The sequence below is a fragment of the Astatotilapia calliptera genome, chromosome 8 (assembly GCF_900246225.1).
Source record: "Astatotilapia calliptera chromosome 8, fAstCal1.2, whole genome shotgun sequence".
Classification (NCBI taxonomy): Eukaryota; Metazoa; Chordata; class Actinopteri; order Cichliformes; family Cichlidae; genus Astatotilapia; species Astatotilapia calliptera.
Window position 1 is genome coordinate 22,472,507 of NC_039309.1, and position 20,682 is coordinate 22,493,188.

Consider the following 20,682-nt stretch of genomic DNA (forward strand, 5'->3'; position numbering starts at 1 on the left):
TTTATTTCAGCTCTTAATTGCTTTATCACATTCCTTTGTTCCCTCGGGTACAATCTTCTTTTTGCTCTTATCTTCTTTCTACTCTGGTTTGCTGCTTCTTGAATAGCATTGCAGACAGAAGAATTTAAATCATCATTATTAACATTCATAAAATTTTTTTTGCATCTGCTGGTCACTAACAAGTCTAAATGTCTTCCAATCTGCAGAACTAAAACATCGCTTTTTGTACGCCGCCTGTATCACACTCCTCTGTAGTTCTGTCATTTCCTGCTCTTGTTTCTTTAACTACCTGCCATGAAGAAACACATACCAGTGAACCTGATACTAATGTGAGATCAACTGGTTATTCCGTACCATCGAGGACATTGCTTCTTGTACCACTTCCATCATTTAGGCGTACCAGATTTTTCTTCTTCTTTAATTCTTCAGTTACTGCTCCTTTTTGATCATTATGTTTTATTTCTGATGTAAGTGGCCTGAAATGTTGGGATATTAAAACAAAAAGATACAGACACAACTGCTATTAAAAGACTTCCATCTATAAGGATTTTAGATAGTGTGACCTCTCCTAACCTCTTTTTCAGTTCGTGCAAAAAAATTATTGGGCTCAACTGCACCCCCCATCCTCCTTGCTGAATTTTAGGACTATTTTAAACTCTTCTCTTATAATCTCTTTCCAGACCACACTACCTTCGTCTGAACTATTTCCTCTAAATTTTTGTTTGCTGCTCTGTGTTCCTAATAAATTTCCATCCACTCTTCTGTTTCTCTCTTCGTGACTCCTTTTCACCAACCGGCATCAACTCTCCCTAATCCATGTCGTCCTCATCCTCTACCTGAAATGTCATTCTAGTCCAGCCACACACCAGCTTATGCCAAGCGCAAAAATCTGTGATCCAAATCAGGAGGGCGTATCGATCCAGTTATCGATACCAAAATTGGTATTGGCATTAGATCAGCACTATTGCAATAGGATCAATACTTTGTTTCTGTCCTCCAAGTTCAGCAAATAGCCCACTGAATTGTGTTAAATCTATTATTTATTAGGAAATGAAAAAAATACACCTCAAACATGGACTATGAAAAATATCTCACCCTTTTGTATTGACTGTCACAACTATTTTATATAGCACATTTAAACAACAGAAGCTGACCCAACGTGCTTTATAAACACGCCTATTTACATTACAGGTCTCAAAGAACCCAAATTTTGAAATACACGTGTGTTGTGTTTTGTTGTGTTAACTAAGTATTGTAGAAATTAAATTTCTGAGTGATTTAGTGGTCGATGACGATTCATCTCATAAATCATTACACACTGCACTTCCCTACATAAGCTGCCTTTATAAGTTAAAAGTATCAGTACCGGCAATACTGACCCTATATTTATTTGATATCGGATCGATACCGACGTTTGCAGTATTGCACAGACCTGACGTAGTCCAAAAACCAAAAAAAACTAAGAATCACTTTTGTTTGTAGTTTAAATCTCGCGCCGTCACGTTCTTTCCGTCTGCAAACCTCTACTTCTACACGCACGACTACTATCTCTACTACTGTTAGGGCCACATTAAAAAAAGGTTAGTTTCTATTTTGGGATTAAGGTCGATACTTTGAGTTTAGAAACATTATTTGAAAAAGTTTTTCTTTTCTTAATGTGGCCACAAGACCCGGCCTCAGTGTCCACGGAAGTTTCAGAAAATCCTCGCCCTCGGGGAACCCCTGAATGCATCATTACCCGGGGAAATCAAACAAGTCTCGCAGTTCTCTGTGTTCGGGTAAATAAATAAATAATTTCTCGCTGTAGTTTGAAGTTAGAGCGAGTAGTTAATTTTTTTTCTTATCTATGCTGCTTCTTTATTAACTACTTAATTACTACTGCCTTGTAATTTCAAAGAGTTAAGCGAACCGCAGTAAGTGACGCGTTAAGCTAGTCTGCTAACCTTCAGCTGATGCCTGCAGTCGGGTAAAATGTGCTCGGGTTGTCCTTCCTGATCGTTTCTAAAAGAACATTAATGTCGTGCCAAACTCAATTTAAAAAGTAATTTCTTTATCGCCAGGTCCTGTTTGGTTAGACACAGCGTAGCTGTAAGTTGGATATTCAATTAAGTGAGAGAAGTCAATAACGTTACACCAAGCGACTCCTATAATTGGCCTTGCTTATCTTCTAACTGCAGAAAACACTACGGTGGGCGGTAACAAGCACTGCGCACTGTTTATTCAAATAAGAATTTCACTGAAATAAGGCTTGCTGGTTGGACTGTGTTCAAGTCGAATTTACGAAAACGCCTTTACCTGTTGCTTTAGGTTTTGATTTTCAGGTTTACCTAATAATTTGTTAATTATTTAAGAAGCATAAAGACTTTTGTTTCAAATCTTGTTGAGTGATGATGCTCTTGTTGTTCTTGTGTCACACAATATGTACAGTAACCTCCGTGGACATGTGATCATGGGCAGCCAAAGTGACTGCACCAGTGACCCAGATGAGGAGCTGCCTGTGTTTGACTTCCTCCAGCCAGCCTCCCACAGACGTGCAGAGAAACCAGACTTGGTCGACTTTGATGGTTCTGATGCTGCAGCAGCAGCTGTCTCCTCCCCAGGGAGGGGGAGTGGTGGCGTGTGCATGGGAATAGCTAATGTAATGATAATCAGCAGCAGTTCCGATGATGATGATGCACCTTATGTTCCTTTGGCACAAAGAATCAAGGCAAGGCGAGACAATGTGATTAGCGCCTCCACCATCGTGACTAACGAGAACGATGCTGAGCACTGTTTGCCGCTCTGTCTGACCAGCTCACAGTTTTCTGGCCAGAATGGCTTTTCAGAGTCAGAGTGCCCACTCGGCTCACATCAGGTGAGAAAAATGAGCTGTGGACAGGAGCTTCCTCTGAACGGAGCAAGGAACACAGACACTTCTCCTTCCAAGAGGAAACTTGGCAAGCGAACGGTTGAGGAGATCCAGGCCTCCAGGGAAGTGGCTCTGAGTAAGAGGGAGGCTAAGAAGAGACAGCAGCCAGACAAGGATGTGCTCAGGGAGGAACGAGAGAGACAGAAAATGGAGAGGAAAGCTCTGGCAGAGGCAGCTAGGGTCCTGAGGCCAGAGGAATGTATCAAGCATATGGTGGTGGTGGTGGATCCAGGTAAAAAGAAAACATTAAATTATACTTGGCAATGTAGATAAATGCAGATCATTACAAATTTTATTTTAAACTGCACATGCAGCCAGTCTTTCATCTGCAGTATTATTGAAGTCATTAAATGTGCTAATTGTGGCTGTAATTGTGCTGAGTGTGTTTGTGTGTGCAGCTCTCCTACAGCTGGAAGGAGGCGGCACTTTGCTGGCCTCGTTACAGGCTCTGGGTTGTAGCTGCGCCATCAAGAAACAATCCCTCCCACGCAGTGTGAGCTGGATGAGAAGAGCTCCCTGTGCGCAGGTGATAAGACACATGCAATATTTTTCTCTTTACCTCACTTTACTCAAAGTGAAGCATGAATGTGAACTTGTCAAATTTGCCGTAATTGCCATAAATGAATGAGAAGTGGTTTCATGAGTGCTTATTTAGCAGTAACACCTTTTATTATCTTTGCCATGTTTCAGGGAGATGAAGGAGCATCTGTACCAGAGGCCAATGTTGTGATACAGATGACAGTGGAGGACTTCATTACTTTGATCCACAACTACGTTCAGGTTTGTTGTGGGTGCTGATGGTATGCTTGAAGGATCAACAGAGCAGAACCACTGCTTCTTCTACTGACTTCTGACTTCTTCTACTGTTTAGAAGAAGTCTAGATGAAGCATAACTGCATCTGATCAGAAACTAGGCGAGTTTAGGAACAACAGGAGGAAAACGGAGAAGGCAAAAGGCAAGTGCCAATTAGAAAATGACATTAGGTAATGTTAAAGGAGTTATGTATTTTGGCCATTAGGGTAAAAAAACCACACAAATGATAAAAACTTCCATCGGTCCATTAAAAAAAAAAAAAAGATCAGATGGTTCAAACCATAAAAATTCTCTGTGAGACAACAGTAACCATAGAACAATAAAAATACGAGGATGAGTGTGAAAATATTTTGAGAAAAATATTTATTTATTCTTTACTTATTTAAGAGGGTGAGTAACATACTTCCCTTGACCTACAACCATTCATGTAAGCACTATTTAACTTTTTTCTCTGCTTGTTCTATCGCAGTGCTTTCTAACATTCACACACATTCATACTCCAATGGCTGCATTGGAACTTTGGGTTACTATCTTGCCCAAGGATATTTGGCATGGAGACTTGAACAGCCAGAGATTGACCCACCAACCTTCCGATTAGTAGCTTTATAGCTATTGCTAATTTCTACCCTTAGAAAACCAGTGGCACCTGCAGTGCTGCTTATATGTACAGCTAGTGTGAGCTTAAACATTGATGACATCCACGTTTTGTACATCAACCAAGAAAATTAGATTATGCTAAACATGTACAAATGGTCAACTCCAAGCTAACGAATTCCCCATAAAATGTAAATATGTTTAAAAAAATTACAAATATTTTCTGAAACAGGTAGTTTTAGCAGTAGTTTTCAACAAACCTTACTAAGACTAGGGTAAATTATGTATTTGTAGCCAACTGTTTTCAGTAGTGGATTCATATATTCTTGGTGGTATAGAATGATTTTTGTTGCAGAAAGACACTGAGATGAAAGGTGTTGTCTTATTTATGTTTTTTAAATAACATGTACAACACTGGAGCTTCAAGGCACAGAGAAATAACAGGTATGAGGCTTTCAATATTCAATACACACAATCATAAATTGTGTGTATTGAATATATTGTAATTGTGAGCGTGGCGAAAAACTGACGCAGAAAATTGCTTGTGCAGGACATGGCAAACAAGAAAATATGTTATTACATGTAAGAAATAAAGGTAAACGTTTACATAATTTTCATTCTTGTCATTAGTTGCATAGTATAATTAATTTGAAAGAGTTCTAATTGCATATCAATAGAGTTAATTTTTTTTCCTAATATCTACCTCCCTGTCTAATCCAGAATGAGAGGCATGGCAGATCAGACTGTGGGTCCACATTGACATCCTGGGTCCAGGAGCAGCAGAGGCGTCACCTTGGCAAGACCCTTAGCCTAGCAATTATTGAGCTTGAGAAATACTTCAGGTAAGGATTTGTAGGTTGAGCTGTAGAACATTTTAAAGGATAATTTGGTTATTGTTGCTCTATAGTATGTGCTATCGTTGTATTTAGCCCCTCTATTAATGGGAAAGTTGTTCATCTGGCTCAGGATCCATTGGATTTTAATTAATTTAATTATGAAGTTCCACAGGGTTCCGTGGTAGGACCAATTCTGTTTACATTACAAATGCTTCCCTTGGGCAGTGTAATTAGAAAGTACATTTTCACTCCTGTGCAGCTGACTTTATCTATCTATGAAACCAGGTAAAACAAACCAGTTAGATAAACTGCAGGAATGTCTTCATGACATAAGGACCTTGATGACCTAAAATGTTTTGCTTCTAAATTCAGCTGAGGTTAATGTACTCGGCCACCAAAAATCTCAAAAATATGGTCTCTAACCAGGTGCTTACTATGGGATGGCATTACTTTGACCTCCAGTAACTCTGTGAGGAATCTTGGAATCGGTTTTCACCAGGATATGTCCTTCAATGCACGTATTAAAAAAATATGTTTGACTTTCTTCCATTCGCAATATCTCTAAAATTAGAAACACCCTATTTCAAAGTGACACTAAAAAACTAGTTCATGCATTTATTACTTCTAGGATGGACTACTGTAATTTGTTGTTATCAGGGTGTCCTAAAAAACTCCCTGAAAAGCTTTCAGTTGATCCAAAATGACTGGGAAAGAGAGCATATTTCAGACGATATTAGACTGGAGGCTTACTTATGATTCCCAGAAAATTTAAGTAAAAAGTAAGAAAGTAGAATGGGAGGCAGAGCCTTCAGCTTTCAGGCCCCTCTTCTGTGAGACCAGCTTCCAATTTAGATTCAGGAGACAGACAGCCTCTCTCTACGTTTAATATTAGGCTTCAAACTTTCCTTTTTGATAAAGCATATATTTAGGGCTGGATCAGGTCACCCTGAATCCTCCCTTAGTTACACTGCAATAAGCCTAGGCTGCTGGGGCAGTCCCATGATGATGAGGTTTTCCTTCCCACTGTCACCAAAGTGCCTGCTCATAGGGGATCATATGATTGTTGGGATTTCTCTGTATTTCTTTGTGTTTTTGTCTTGTATTTGCGTCTTTGCCTTACAATATAAAGTGCTTTGAGGCGACTGTTGTTAAATTGAATATATCACCAAATAGATAATCTCTCAGGCTTTATTACTTTTCTTTCTCACTATGAAAAAAACTTTTTTTAATGATCACTGCCAGAAACAACACCACCCAGTCATGAAAGCTCTTATTAAAACCCATTTGATGTAAAATGCAAAAGAATATTTTTTTGAAACCTATCTTCTTTAATGTATTTTTCAAAAGTATCATGATCCATTTTAAAGTTGGAAACCCCCCCCCCCAAAAGGAAAAAAAGGCTCATTTTTTAAGTTGAATAATTTAAAAGCCCTATGACTTTGACTACATCAACACTTGTGGTGGTATCTGTTTCTCAGGAGGCAGAAGGTCAGGAGATTGATTCCACATGCCCAAGTGTCCTTGAGCTACATGCTCACCCCAGAGCAATGAACTGTGACTGTGTGGGTCTGTCAGTAAGCTGTATGAATATGTGTGTGAATATGAATGTGGCTGGTGGCAAGAAGCACTTTGAGTGCTCAATTAGAGCAGGAAAGCTGTATGTAAACACTAAAGTAACATCTGGAACTGAATAAAAAACTGAAAGATACTGAAATTAAAATGATAAATATTTACCAAAATTGGGAAATTAATGTATTACAATTACCAATTAAATACAAAATACAAATAAACGAGTACCCCCAATTAATCAAAATCTAAAAATGATACAATAAGGAACTTAAATGTACAATCAATATATGCAATGAGGTGGTAAAGATTTTCTGTATCTTTGCGACAACCGAGCTAAAACGCAGAGAATGGTCTGTCCATTACACCGGTTTTATGGTCCTACAAAGGTGTCTCTTTGTGTAACTTGCATAATAGTATAGAGTAAAGTGCTTCATAAAGTGTTTAAAAACAACAAGGCAAGCACTCAGAAACTGCATAACTGCGGAAACACATGGCTGTCTGAAAATATGGCAAGCATCACTGTGTAATCTGGAAAACCTCTGGTGGAAATGCTGTGAGGAATAGGTGTGAAGAGAGTAAATGCATCAATGAAGGTCCTGAGCATTAATGTCTAAAATGACCAAAAATGTTTTTTCCCAAGATCACAGAAATCACAAAAACAGAAGCATTTTCGAGAGGCTGTTGCAGGGGAGGAGACGGGGGGAAGTAAAGCCAAGAGGAGAAAGAAGAATGGTGGAGCTGGTGTACTGCCTGAGGTGTCGCGAGTTGACGTAGAGGAGGTAGGTTAGGTGGTTGACACAGGACAATTTATAATTATATAGAAAAATATAAAATTAAAGAGCTTTTGTATTAATTAAACAATTCCCACGCACTGAATCAATATATCCCTTAAATATAATAGTGGATAATGTGTGAAAAATGAACGTACATGGCCATGTGTGGAAAAAGTGATTGCTACCCCTAAGAAATCACTTAAATGGAAACTGCATGACAAAGTGGAGTAGACCAAAAGATCCTAAAAAGCCAGACATCATGCTGTAATCCAAGGCAAGTCAGGAACAAATGAGAAATAAAGCCATTGAAATTCCAGTCTGGAAGTAATAAATGCATGAACTAGTTTTTCAGTGTCACTCTGAGACAGGATATTGTGCAAATGGAGGAAAGCAGTCTTACATATTTGTTTAATATGTGCATTGAAGGACATGTCCTGGTCAAAAATGACTCCCAGCTCCCTCACAGTGTTACTGGAGGCCAATGTAATGACATCCATAGTAAGCATCTGGTATGATACCGTATGACTTTTAAGACCGAGTACCAGAACGTCAGGGTTATCTGAATTTAGAAGCAGGAAATTAGCGGCCATCCAGGTCTTTATGTCTTTAGGACATTCCTGCAGTTTAACTAATTGGTGTGTGTTATCTGGCTTCATGGTTAAATAAAGTTGGGTGTCATCTGCATATCAGTGAAAATGTGTGGTATGCCCTCTAATGATACCTCCGCTAAGATAGGACTGCCTTTAACAGTCTTGATCAGTGATGAACAGTAAGATATTATAGCTTTACTAGTTATCTGCTTTAATCTTTTAAATTAGGACTACGCTTCCTCCTCATTGTCATCCAGCTGTCCTGTTTTCCTGGCTGCTCGGGACAGTGTTCTGGGGGAGACGCTACCTTTTGTTGCACCGGCTACAGGGGCTTGCCTAACCTGCGTTTTTCAAGGGTGTGAAGCTGGGTCTCAAATTCAGTGATATTGGCCTCCAGGACTGCAAACACACTACACTGATTACAAGTATCATTATTGCTACAGGAGACCAAGAAGTAAACTAAACATCTGACACAATGAGCAGGAAAATGCAGGAGGAACAGGTGTAGAGGCCATGGTACTAGCAGGTTTGCTATGAGCTAAGCTAGTGAATCCCTAAATACAGAGTGAGTGAATATTTTAAATTAAATAATTTAAAATGTAAAACTTCTTCGTGTGTTTTGGATAAAGTGTGTGAAAATGACACTGTGAAATAGGATCTTATCTAGTTTTTAATACAACTGGCTATACAAATAAGCTACACAAAAACACCACTGTGTTGTAACAGGAAGTGATACCCTACCGCAGAGAGAGCCAACACCAAGCGGAGCGCCATCCAAAGGAACGTCAGAGTGACTCACTGACAGCTATCGCAAACGCTTGATTGCTGCTAAGGATGGGCCAACCAGTTGTTAGGTTTAGGTTCAGTGCCACGTAGGTCTGCCCCCCCCCCAACAATAAACACCTGCATTTTGCATTTACTTGTGCTATTTTTGTCTAATGTTTAATGTTGAAATTTGTTTAATGATGTGAATCATTAAGTGTGAGAAACATAAAAAAGGGGACATGAAGAAGGGTGCAAACACTTTTTCACACCACTGTAAGATGTTTATTTAGTTTTTTTTATATCGGTCTACAATTTCAAGGATCTCTGGCTGCAGTGGCAAACATGTTGATTTATACTGAAGAGTCTGGTGTGTTTTCAAGGGGCAAATTAAATCATGGTTACTATTTTGCTTAGGCTTACAGTGATTCATGTTTGTTTTCTGATATCCCTTCAGGCAATGGTGCATCTCCAGCTTCACACTGGTGTCTCAGTCTGCTTCTTTTGTACCTGGAGGGACTTCTCGGATCACATCACCATGACAACCAAAGCAGTTGCAGAGGCCCCTTTCAAGTGAGCAACTGTTTTTTTGGGTTTTTTTTTTCTCTCTCATCACAGTTCAGCTTAACACCACCTCTGCCAGATCAAACAGTCATTTCCCATGTTTCCCTGTTTTTTCAGGAGAGAGAGGGAAAAGACTGGCTTTTCCTTCTACCTAGAGAGTGAGTGGGCAGGGGGCCAGCGGGTGGATAGAGGTGGTAAGGGCCTGCTGCAGGTGTGGAAGAGACAGATCCAGCAGTTCAACAGAGTGAGCCCAGACATGGCTGCTGCCATCTTGGCAGCTTATCCCTCTCCACAGCTGCTCAAGAAGGTACAAGCTTGATTATAGCAACAGCTTACTGACAAGGCCGTGGTGAAGAATATATAATTCTGCCTTTCTGTTTTACTCCTGCTTCTGTATGTAATTAGAACAGTTCTATCAGATTCTTCTAACATGAAAAAATATTTTCTATTCTTATGGCAACAACAACCCCGATTCACAGCTTGTAAGGACTTAAAGGATCCACTGCTAACCTCTTATTGCGTTGCTCAGAACACAGTTGCAGAGAATTATTAGGTTTTTCACTGAAGTTCCATATAACGGAGCTCTGCTACAGTCTTTATGTTAAGGCAGGTTCACGTTGACTGCTTGAAAGTCAAACAATGTAATGTAATATTTGATCATTTTATTTACAGACTCTGAGGTAATTTTCTTTTTAACTTTTCTTTGATGGTTTGAAGTCCCTTACTTCTCTGGATTATCTTCACGTTTGTCATTCATTGAGTTGAGTTATCTTTATCTAATATTAGAATTTGATCCTAAACATTAAAAATATGTTCAGTAGACAAAAATATAAAATATACAAAAAACATTACATTACAGTAACAATCTTGTATATTTTTGATAAGCTACATACCTGATACTTGACGAGAGTTAGCAACTCCAAGTCTGATGCCAGGCGTTCAAGTTGGGGATGGATTGCTGCCTCAAGTGGAGCAAGTAAAGTGGGAGAAGAGTGGAGTAGGACACTGACAGATGGAGTGATGCAGGTGCTGTACTGGTCTGTTGTGCTGAAGAGACAGCTGAGCGTGAAAGCAAAGCTTTTGATTTCAATTCAATTCAATTTTATTTATATAGCGCCAAATCACAACATAAGTCGCCTCAAGGTGCTTCATAGATACAGAGAAAAACCCAACAATCATATGACCCCCTATGAGCAAGCACTTTGGCAACAGTGGGAAGGAAAAACTCCCTTTTAACAGGAAGAAACCTCCGGCAGAACCAGGCTCAGGGAGGGGCGGGGCCATCTGCTGTGACCGGTTGGGGTGAGAGAAGGAAGACAGGATAAAGACATGCTGTGGAAGAGAGACAGAGGTTAATAACAGATATGGTAAATGGTAAATGGCCTGCATTTGTATAGCGCTTTTCTAGTCCATAGGACCCCAAAGCGCTTTACACTACATTCAGTCATTCACCCATTCACACACACATTCACACACTGGCGATGATTCAATGCAGAGAGGTCTGTTACATAGTGAGTGAGAAAGGTGACTGGAAAGGAAAAACTCAATGCATCATGGGAATCCCCCGGCAGCCTACATCTATTGCAGCATAACTAAGGGAGGATTCAGGGTCACCTGGTCCAGCCCTAACTATATGCTTTAGCAAAAAGGAAAGTTTTAAGCCTAATCTTGAAAGTAGAGATAGTGTCTGTCTCCTGAATCCAAACTGGAAGCTGGTTCCACAGAAGAGGGGCCTGAAAACTGAAGGCTCTGCCTCCCATTCTACTTTTAAATACTCTAGGAACAACAAGTAGGCCTGCAGAGCGAGAGCGGAGCGCTCTAATAGGGTGATATGGTACTACAAGGTCATTAGGATAAGATGGGGCCTGATTATTTAAGACCTTGTATGTGAGGAGCAGGATTTTGAATTCAATTCTGGATTTAACAGGAAGCCAATGAAGAGAAGCCAAAACAGGAGAAATCTGCTCTCTCTTTCTAGTCCCCCCTCAGGACTCTTGCTGCAGCATTTTGGATTAGCTTAAGGCTTTTCAGTGAGTTTTTTGGACATCCTGATAATAATGAATTACAGTCGTCCAGCCTGGAAGTAATAAATGCATGAACTAGTTTTTCAGCGTCACTCTGAGACAGGATATTTCTAATTTTAGAGATGTTGCGCAAATGGAAGAAAGCAGTCTTACATATTTGTTTAATATGTGCGTTGAAGGACATGTCCTGGTCAAAAATGACTCCAAGGTTCCTCACAGCGTTACTGGAGGCCAAGGTAATGCCATCCAGAGTAAGAATCTGGTTAGATACCATATTTCTAGGCTTTTCAGGGCCGAGTACAATAACCTCAGTTTTATCTGAATTAAGAAGCAGAAAGTTAGCGGCCATCCAGGTCTTTATGTCTTTAAGACATTCCTGCAGTTTAACTAATTGGTGTGTGTTATCTGGCTTCATGGACAGATAGAGCTGGGTGTCATCTGCAAAGCAGTGAAAATGTATGCTATGTCTTCTAATGATGCTGCCTAAGGGAAGCATGTATAATGTAATCAGAATTGGTCCTAGCACTGAACCCTGTGGAACTCCATAATTAACCTCAGTGTGTGAAGAGGACTCTCCATTTACATGCACAAATTGGAGTCTATTAGAGTCTATATGATACAAACCACTGCAGTGCAGTACCTGTAATACCTACAGCATGTTCTAATCGCTCTAATAGGATATTATGGTCGACAGTATCGAATGCTGCACTAAGGTCTAGCAGGACAAGCACAGAGATGAGTCCACTGTCAGAGGCCATAAGAAGATCATTTGTAACCTTCACTAAAGCCGTTTCTGTGCTGTGATGAACTCTGAAACCTGACTGAAACTCTTCAAATAAGCCATTCGTCTGCAGATGATCTGTTAGCTGTTTGACAACTACTCTTTCAAGGATGTTTGATATGAAAGGAAGGTTGGAGATTGGCCTATAATTAGCTAAGACTGCTGGGTCTAGAGATGGCTTTTTGAGTAAAGGTTTAACTACAGCCAGCTTGAAGGCCTGTGGTACATAGCCGATTATTAGAGATAGGTTGATCATATTTAAGATCGAAGAATTAATTAATGGCAGGACTTCTTTGAGCAGTTTTGTAGGAATGGGGTCTAAAAGACACGTTGATGGTTTTGAGGAAGTAATTATTGAAGTTAACTCAGAAAGATCAATTAGAGAAAAAGAGTCTAACTTAACATCAATGGTACTAAGAGTAGCTGTAGATAATATTACATCTGTGGGATGATTACTGGTAATTTTTTCTCTAATGATAAAAATTTTATTTGTGAAGAAGTTCATGAAGTCATTACTAGTTAACGTTAAAGGGATGGTTGGCTCAAAAGAGCTCTGACCTTTTGTCAGCCTGGCTACAGAACTGAAGAGAAACCTGGGGTTGTTCTTATTTTCTTCAATCAGTGACGAATAGTAAGATGTTCTGGCTTTGCGGAGGGCTTTCTTATAAAGCAGCAAACTATTTCTCCAGGCTAAATGATGATCCTCTAAATTTGTGACACGCCATTTCCTCTCCAGATTACGAGTCATCTGCTTTAGGCTACGTGTTTGAGAATTATACCACGGAGTCAGGTACTTCTGATTAGAGACCTTAGTTTTCACTGGAGCTACAGTATCCAGAGTCGTACGTAGTGAGGAGGTGAAATTATTAACAAGATAATCGACCTCTGTTGGAGTAGCGTTCAGATAGCTGCTCTGCTCTGTGTTGGTACAGGGCATTGAAGATGATAACAGTGGGTGGATTATATTCTTAAACTTAGTTACAGCGTTTTCAGAAAGACATCTACTTTGATAAAGTCTACTCTCCACCGCTGTGTAATCAATTATTGTAAATGTAAATGTTATCAGGAAATGATCAGACAGGAGAGGGTTTTCAGGAAACACTGTTAAATGTTCAGTTTCTATGCCATATGTTAAAACAAGATCTAGAGTGTGATTAAAGTGGTGGGTGGGTTCTTTTACATTTTGAGAGAAACCAATTGAGTCTAATAACAGATTAAATGCCATGTTGAGGCTGTCATTTTTAGCATCTACATGGATGTTAAAATCACCCACAATAATTATTTTATCTGAGCTCAGAACTAAATTAGATATAAAGTCTGAGAAATCAGACAGAAACTCTGTGTAAGGCCCAGGTGGACGATAGATGATAACAAGTAAGACTGGTTTCTGAGTTTCACAGCTGGGGTGGACAATGTTAAGCATCAGGCTTTCAAATGAATTAAAAGTCTGTCTTGGTCTTTCATTAATTAACAGGCTGGTGTGAAAAATTGCTGCCACACCGCCCCCTCGGCCTGTGCTTCGAGGTTTCTGGTAGTTAGAATGACTCGGGGGTGTTGATTCATTTAAACTAACATAATCATCCTGCTGCAACCAGGTTTCTGTAAGGCAGAGTAAATCAATTTGTTGATCAATTATTAAGTCATGTACTAACAGAGACTTGGAGGAGAGAGACCTAATATTTAATAATCCACATTTCACTGTTTTACTCTTTGGTTCAGATGTGGATACTGTATTGTTCTTTCTTTGTAATTGTTTATGTTTAAGTTGTTTGTTGCTGGTTTTTAGTTTGTTATTTGTCTGTTTGGGAGCTGACACAGTCTCTATGGAGATGGGTTTTTGGGGGGGTAGCAGGAGGAGAGAAGCTGCAGAGAGGCAATAGCAAAATTCTGAAAATGTGGTACTATAGGAAGCAAATGTATCAAGGTTGTAATTCTTCCTGAACTGATGAGAATTGCATACATATACAAGTCTTCTCATCTGTTTTTTTTAGTGCTGTCAGCGTTGATCTTGTTAAAACGACGTTAACGGCGCTAACGTGTTGACGCCGTGTGTCGCCCGCGCACGGGGTGATCCACGCTAACTCGCTAACGGAGATTTGCCGCGTTAATGCGGTTATTGTGTTAATGTCATTTTAATGAGATTAATTCTGACAGCAATACTGTTTTTACATGTTGATAAAAGATGATGGCCATAAGAAAACTACAAATGGCACAGCAAAACTACATGAGGAAAATGGCCCCATGTAGTTTTTGATGTTAAAGGCATCAAGAGTTGGGTATGAAGGCATACTTTACATTTCTGGTATTGTGACGTTTTTAGTTCCTACCCTCAGCTATGGCCATGAGTGATTAAAAGAATAAAACACACACAAATGAACTTCCTCTGAGGTGTGTGTGGTCTCAGTCTTTTTAGGTGTATTTTTTGCCAAATGGGTGTTTTTTAAAATCCACAAATATTTACCACAACATGAAATGGTAGGGGACCAATAACTGGAATCATTAATAGTAATGTGCTTTCAGAAGTCCTACTGCTTGTTTTTATGTTCTGTCTCTGGCTTGTGAAGCCAATTTTGAATTATAGGGGCCCTATTATACAGTGGCTTGCAAAAGTATTCGGCCCCCTTGAACTTTTCCACATTTTGTCACATTACAGCCACAAACATGAATCACTTTTATTGGAATTCCATGTGAAAGACCAACACAAAGTGGTGCACACGTGAGAAGTGGAACGAAAATCATACATGATTCCAAACATTCTTTACAAATAAATAACTGCAAAGTGGTGTGTGCGTAATTATTCAGCCCCCTTTGGTCTGAGTGCAGTCAGTTGCCCATAGACATTACCTGATGAGTGCTAATGACTAAATAGAGTCACCTGTGTGTAATGTAATGTCAGTACAAATACAGCTGCTCTGTGACGGCCTCAGAGGTTGTCTCAGAGAATATTGGGAGCAACAACACCATGAAGTCCAAAGAACACACCAGACAGGTCAGGGATAAAGTTACTGAGAAATTTAAAGCAGGCTTAGGCTACAAAAAGATTTCCCAAGCCCTGAACATCCCACGGAGCACTGTTCAAGCCATCATTCAGAAATGGAAGGAGTATGGCACAACTGTAAACCTACCAAGACAAGGCCGTCCACCTAAACTCACAGGCCGAACAAGGAGAGCGCTGATCAGAAATGCAGCCAAGAGGCCCATGGTGACTCTGGACGAGCTGCAGAGATCTACAGCTCAGGTGGGGGAATCTGTCCATAGGACAACTATTAGTCGTTCACTGCACAAAGTTGGCCTTCATGGAAGAGTGGCAAGAAGAAAGCCATTGTTAACAGAAAACCATAAGAAGTCCCGTTTGCAGTTTGCCACAAGCCATGTGGGGGACACAGCAAACATGTGGAAGAAGCTGCTCTGGTCAGATGAGACCAAAATGGAACTTTTTGGCCAAAATGCAAAACGCTCTGTGTGGAAAACTAACACTGCACATCACTCTGAACACACCATCCCCACTGTCAGATATGGTGGTGGCAGCATCATGCTCTGGGGGTGCTTCTCTTCAGCAGGGACAGGGAAGCTGGTCAGAGTTGATGGGAAGATGGATGGAGCCAAATACAGGGCAGTCTTGGAAGAAAACCTCTTGGAGTCTGCAAAAGACTTGAGACTGGGGCGGAGGTTCACCTTCCAGCAGGACAACGACCCTAAACATAAAGCCAGGGCAACAATGGGATGGTTTAAAACAAAACATGTCCATGTGTTAGACTGGCCCAGTCAAAGTCCAGATCTAAATCCAATCGAGAATCTGTGGCAAGATCTGAAAACTGCTGTTCACAAACGCTGTCCATCTAATGTGACTGAGCTGGAGCTGTTTTGCAAAGAAGAATGGGCAAAGATTTCAGTCTGTAGATGTGCAAAGCTGGTAGAGACAGACCCTAAAAGACTGGCAGCTGTAACTGCAGCAAAAGGTGTTTCTACAAAGTATTGACTCAGGGGGCTGAATAATTACACACACCCCACTTTTCAGTTATTTATTTGTAAAAAATGTTTGGAATCATGTATGATTTTCGTTCCACTTCTCACGTGTGCACCACTTTGTGTTGGTCTTTCACGTGGAATTCCAATAAAAGTGATTCATGTTTGTGGCTGTAATGTGACAAAATGTGGAAAAGTTCAAGGGGGCCGAATACTTTTGCAAGCCGCTGTATGTATGACAAAATTGACATATCTTCTGTTGCAAACCACTTTCTCCCAGTTGTGCATCTCTTGTGTTTTTGGAAGCTGGCGCGTTGTGCTGTCACTGCTACCGCTGGGTTGAACACTTAGCGTACCAGCGTGTTGTTGTTAATTTTTTTACCATGATTTTATTGACTTTACTCAGTTTGTATTGCAACAGTTGGAAAAGATCACTTTGTTGGGGTAAAAAAATCTTCTGGTTTTGACATCTTCTCTTCCTATATTAACCCTTTAAGACCTACCATAGAACCAAGTCCGCCAGAGCTTATATTATATTTTACGTGCTGTAGTGCCATTTTTGGGAGCATTTCAAGTTGCTATACATCAATACAACCATTACAGCCTAAATTTTAATAATATGTATGCATTAAGTGCATAGTAATTACATAAATTGCAAAAAAGTGCAATAAACTACAAAAAAATTGAAAATCGTTTTTGTTTTTTTTTTAACATATATTTCTAGTTAGAGAAATTTAAGAGGCTTATCCCTCAAAACTGTAAATACAAAAAAGTTGCACAAAATAGTTTCCCACCACAGGAAATTTATTTTGAGTGTCTTCATAGTTTTATTTTTGAAATACACCAATTTTTATATACTGCAGGAAAAACGAAAATAAATATTATAATGCAAATTTGCAAAAAAGCAGCATGTGCATCAAAATAAACTATTTCCAACAGTGCAATATGAGTCCTAAGCATCCCAGAAACGACACAGAAAGTCATAAAGTCAAAGATAACTTTTAAAAACACCAGTCTAGGCTCATGAGGCCCTGATGGTAAAAAACGACATTTCCGCGAAAATGACGTCACTTCCGGTTTCGGGCAGGTCATGGCGGACATGCGATAGTTCGCGCTGACGTCTATTCCAGCGTAGGAAGTGTTATGAACAGCTGATCAGATCGGCAAAGCCTGTTTCTGGAATATTATGTTTTTGTTGCTACAAACGCTTTTTATGCAGTTTTTGCAAAGCTATATGTGGAAGAAAACTGTGACCGAGGACAAGCTGATGGCATAAGATGCAAGTACAACTCCTCCGGTTTCATATGCAAAAAAAATTATTGCGCTAGCTTACGTGGTTGCAGAGCTACTGGGATTTAAAAGTAGTTGCGCAAAACGGAGCGTGCCCCCTTCTACCGGTTTTAAAGGGTTAAGTGCTGATGTAGAGGTATTTCCTTGGGTAATGACATCTATGGTTCAGAAGAATATTACAGTATGTACCTATGCTGAGAATCCAGTTCATTCAAGCACCTTAAATAGAGTACAAAGCATTTTTTTTCAAATCCTGTTGATGTGTGATCACCTCTATTTGCTCTATCCTGCATAAATTTGTGTCGGCTTGCGTCTTTTCATAGACTTTGCAAGCAAAACAATTACATACAAACTTCACTTTGTGTTTGGTCTGTGGTCATCATTGGAGGTGGCATGAAGAGCTTAGGCTTTTTTATTACTTTATTTATCACAATGTTAAGTGCAGCCAATAAGATTTCTCGGATGTGAGTCAACACATCACAAGGCACATCTGCAAACATGTCAGTTTATTTGTTAATACTTGATATTTCCTTGTCTGTTTGTAGGCTTACAACCTGTGCAGAACGAAACAAGAGAAGATCTCTTTGCTCTCTGACCTTCTGATCCGGAGAGGAGAAGGTGTCACTTCCACCACTCGTAGGATTGGTCCGGAGCTCTCCAGACGCATCTTCCTGACAATGAGCTCCTGTGATCCAGAACTGAGTCTAGACTCTAATCTCTGAAATTTGAATTTGATTTTGTGGCCCACCTGCTTTGATTTGGCAGTTTGTGGTCATATCTTTGAATTTAATGCTATGTAATTAAAGTTCAGATTTTTAAAACTTTTATTTATGTATTAAAGTTTTATTCAAATAACAGTTTTGAAGACCACTATAAGATATGCACATCAACCATACTAAATTGATTCTGGGGGAAATTGTGTTACAGCTCACTTTAAGCGTTAGTGAGGTGACTGATTTTAATCTTTGGCACTGTTTTATTTACACATGTATTCCCTCCCTGCTTCATAGCATTGAAAGACACCTTCAGTTGTGATAACTTTGAAGTGAGATGACGGGTATTTCAACATGTGTTTCAAATAACTCAAAGACCAAACCTGCCATATCAGTCTAAATCATGTTTCACAAAAATGTAAGAAACATATTAAATATATTATTGTGAAATTAGAACAGTCACAATTTATCATCTCATCCACATCTGTTTCCAATCACTGGACCTTAAGCCTCACCCACAGTGCTCAGGTGGCACGCCCCAACACAATGATATTGACCAATCAGCTGAAAGGAAAAAATTTCTGGTCAAAATTCGTATTTGCAAGTTGAAACTCAGAAGCGAGGGAACTTGAGCGCAGAGTTTTACGTTTTGTATCTGTAAACAGACCTTAACAAAAAAAATGTGTAACTTGTGTAATTTTTTCCATTTTCAAACAAATCTTTTTTAGACATACACAAATTCTTATCTATATACAAAAATTGTAGATCTTGACAAAATGCACAAAGACACAATTTTCAGATATTTTTGTTTACAAGGTTACAAAACTCAGTTCACAACTACACAGTCTCATTTACAAGTACAAAATATGACCACAATTTGAGCCCATTACGTGTGAATAATGTAGAAGTTTGTGGAAAATTGTAGCTGACTAAATGTCACTAGTTGGGCATAGCTTTGAGCCTTTGAAGCTTCAAATGCTCTTTTGTTACAATGAGAAAGATGTATTACTCTATCCAATGCTTCATCTGCCCATCTGTAGTCCAAGTGGATTTGAGGTGTCGCAAACACCTGTCTTCCCCTTTGCCTTCTCCAGGAATTTTGGGCATGAGAATCAGAACAGTATTTAAGGGTTCTGAGAGAGACCAATGAATAAGTTGGGTGAGGGTATGTGGTAGCACTCGACTTAAGCGGTCAAAGAAGTGCAGGAGACCGATGCTGTCCAGTGTAGCAAGTGATTTATTCACCATTTTGTGGCCCAAACAATATTTACAAAGAAACTCAACTCTATAATTAACTCAGTTCAAATAAACATAACTGAACTTAAATCAACAGAAATTAAGGTCAAACTGCACACAGCTACACTGACCTGAACCTTTTTCCCCCCGAAACACCTGAGTTCTTCTGCTTAAATAGTCCACTTAACCAAACAATTTCTCCTCTGGAGAGTGATTATATTCAAACCTCTACTACTCCTCTTTACTGGCAACATAAACTCTGGTGTAATCAATACATATTACAACAATAAATCTATTTCTTCTCAAACCCTCTAAAATCAACTTTATTAAATTATAAGAGTTCTTCCCCTTCTGCACTTGGTCTCTTCCTGTGACCTCAAACGAACCCAGAAGTTATAAAGCAGGAAGTAAAACTACATTTCCTCCTTTTGCTTCTGGAAGACAGGTAGGTAAGGTAAGTTCTAAACAAGACCAATTAACAGTTGAAATAAAGAACATGTTAACTTAACAAATTATGAATTGATTTAAACCAAGATGTTATATTATATAATCTGTAAAAGTGCAGAACATAAACAAACCCGGGATAGTAGATGTTTGCCTATTGCAGATTGCATGTGAAATATGGTTAACTCAAAGCAAGAATGTTAACTAAGAATATAGACAAATGGTCTTCTCACCCACTTTGTCACAGGGTAATGCGTGGAGAGTTTGGGTGCGTTTGGTAATTGTAGGGTTACACGGTCTTATTGCAAATGGATTTACAGATGCTATTGGCTGATAGTTTTAATTATAAATTCTAATATATAAATGGTTACGGGGCTTAAATGGCTTTTAGGAAGTTTGGAAATACCCCCAGCATGTTATGTAAAGTGTGGCTCATTAGCAGCAGGGTATAAAAGGCTGCCAATTACCCAATTAGCGCTGTTTATATTTGCTGCTGATATAGGTCACTAGTGTTGCACAGAGCTGTTAAGGTATGAAAATTAAAACTTTCATAAATAAAAATAATAAGACTTGGGTTGTTCTAAATCCAGCCTGCAATAATTGTAGCCTGGCTGCTCAATGGTCATTCATCACACTAATATTTGTGGCATGCAATTTACTGCAAATTGTGCTAAATCTAATATGGGAAAAAGCATGTCTTATGCCTGTTGTGAAGCCCGTATTGGTTGCTTCTAGCAGTCAGGGGCAAATGCTATCAGAATGAGTGTGTAATTGCCATTTTGGATGGATGATTCGGAGCTCTTAGTGCAATACCAAAA

The 20,682-nt window shown here is 39.4% G+C and overlaps 1 protein-coding gene across 2 annotated transcripts; it reads left to right on the plus strand.

Annotated features, from left to right (window-relative positions):
* Window positions 1-1,384: 1,384 nt before the first annotated feature.
* On the plus strand, window positions 1,385-18,326 carry eme1 (essential meiotic structure-specific endonuclease 1). Of its 2 annotated transcripts, XM_026177457.1 has the most exons (10): window positions 1,387-1,580; window positions 1,669-1,778; window positions 2,428-3,140; window positions 3,307-3,434; window positions 3,599-3,688; window positions 5,037-5,158; window positions 7,362-7,500; window positions 9,304-9,419; window positions 9,528-9,717; window positions 18,017-18,326. In XM_026177457.1, the coding sequence occupies exons 3-10, from the start codon at window positions 2,450-2,452 to the stop codon at window positions 18,191-18,193; spliced, it is 1,653 nt and encodes a 550-aa protein (XP_026033242.1). In that variant the 5' UTR covers window positions 1,387-1,580; window positions 1,669-1,778; window positions 2,428-2,449; the 3' UTR covers window positions 18,194-18,326. The 2 variants fall into 2 exon arrangements, with proteins under 2 accessions (XP_026033243.1, XP_026033242.1); XM_026177458.1 differs by lacking the exon at window positions 1,669-1,778 and having other exon boundaries at window positions 1,385-1,580.
* Window positions 18,327-20,682: the final 2,356 nt, after the last annotated feature.

What these genes read in the sequence shown, in the direction of transcription:
- eme1 (XM_026177458.1), top strand. Translation starts at nt 2,450, where the DNA reads ATGGGCAGCCAAAGTGACTGCACCAGTGACCCAGATGAGGAGCTGCCT. An exon ending in GAGCTTGAGAAATACTTCAG is followed by an intron (nt 5,159 to 7,361) that starts GTAAGGATTTGT and finishes TTTTTTCCCAAG; the next exon opens with ATCACAGAAATCACAAAAAC. An exon ending in CGCGAGTTGACGTAGAGGAG is followed by an intron (nt 7,501 to 9,303) that starts GTAGGTTAGGTG and finishes ATATCCCTTCAG; the next exon opens with GCAATGGTGCATCTCCAGCT.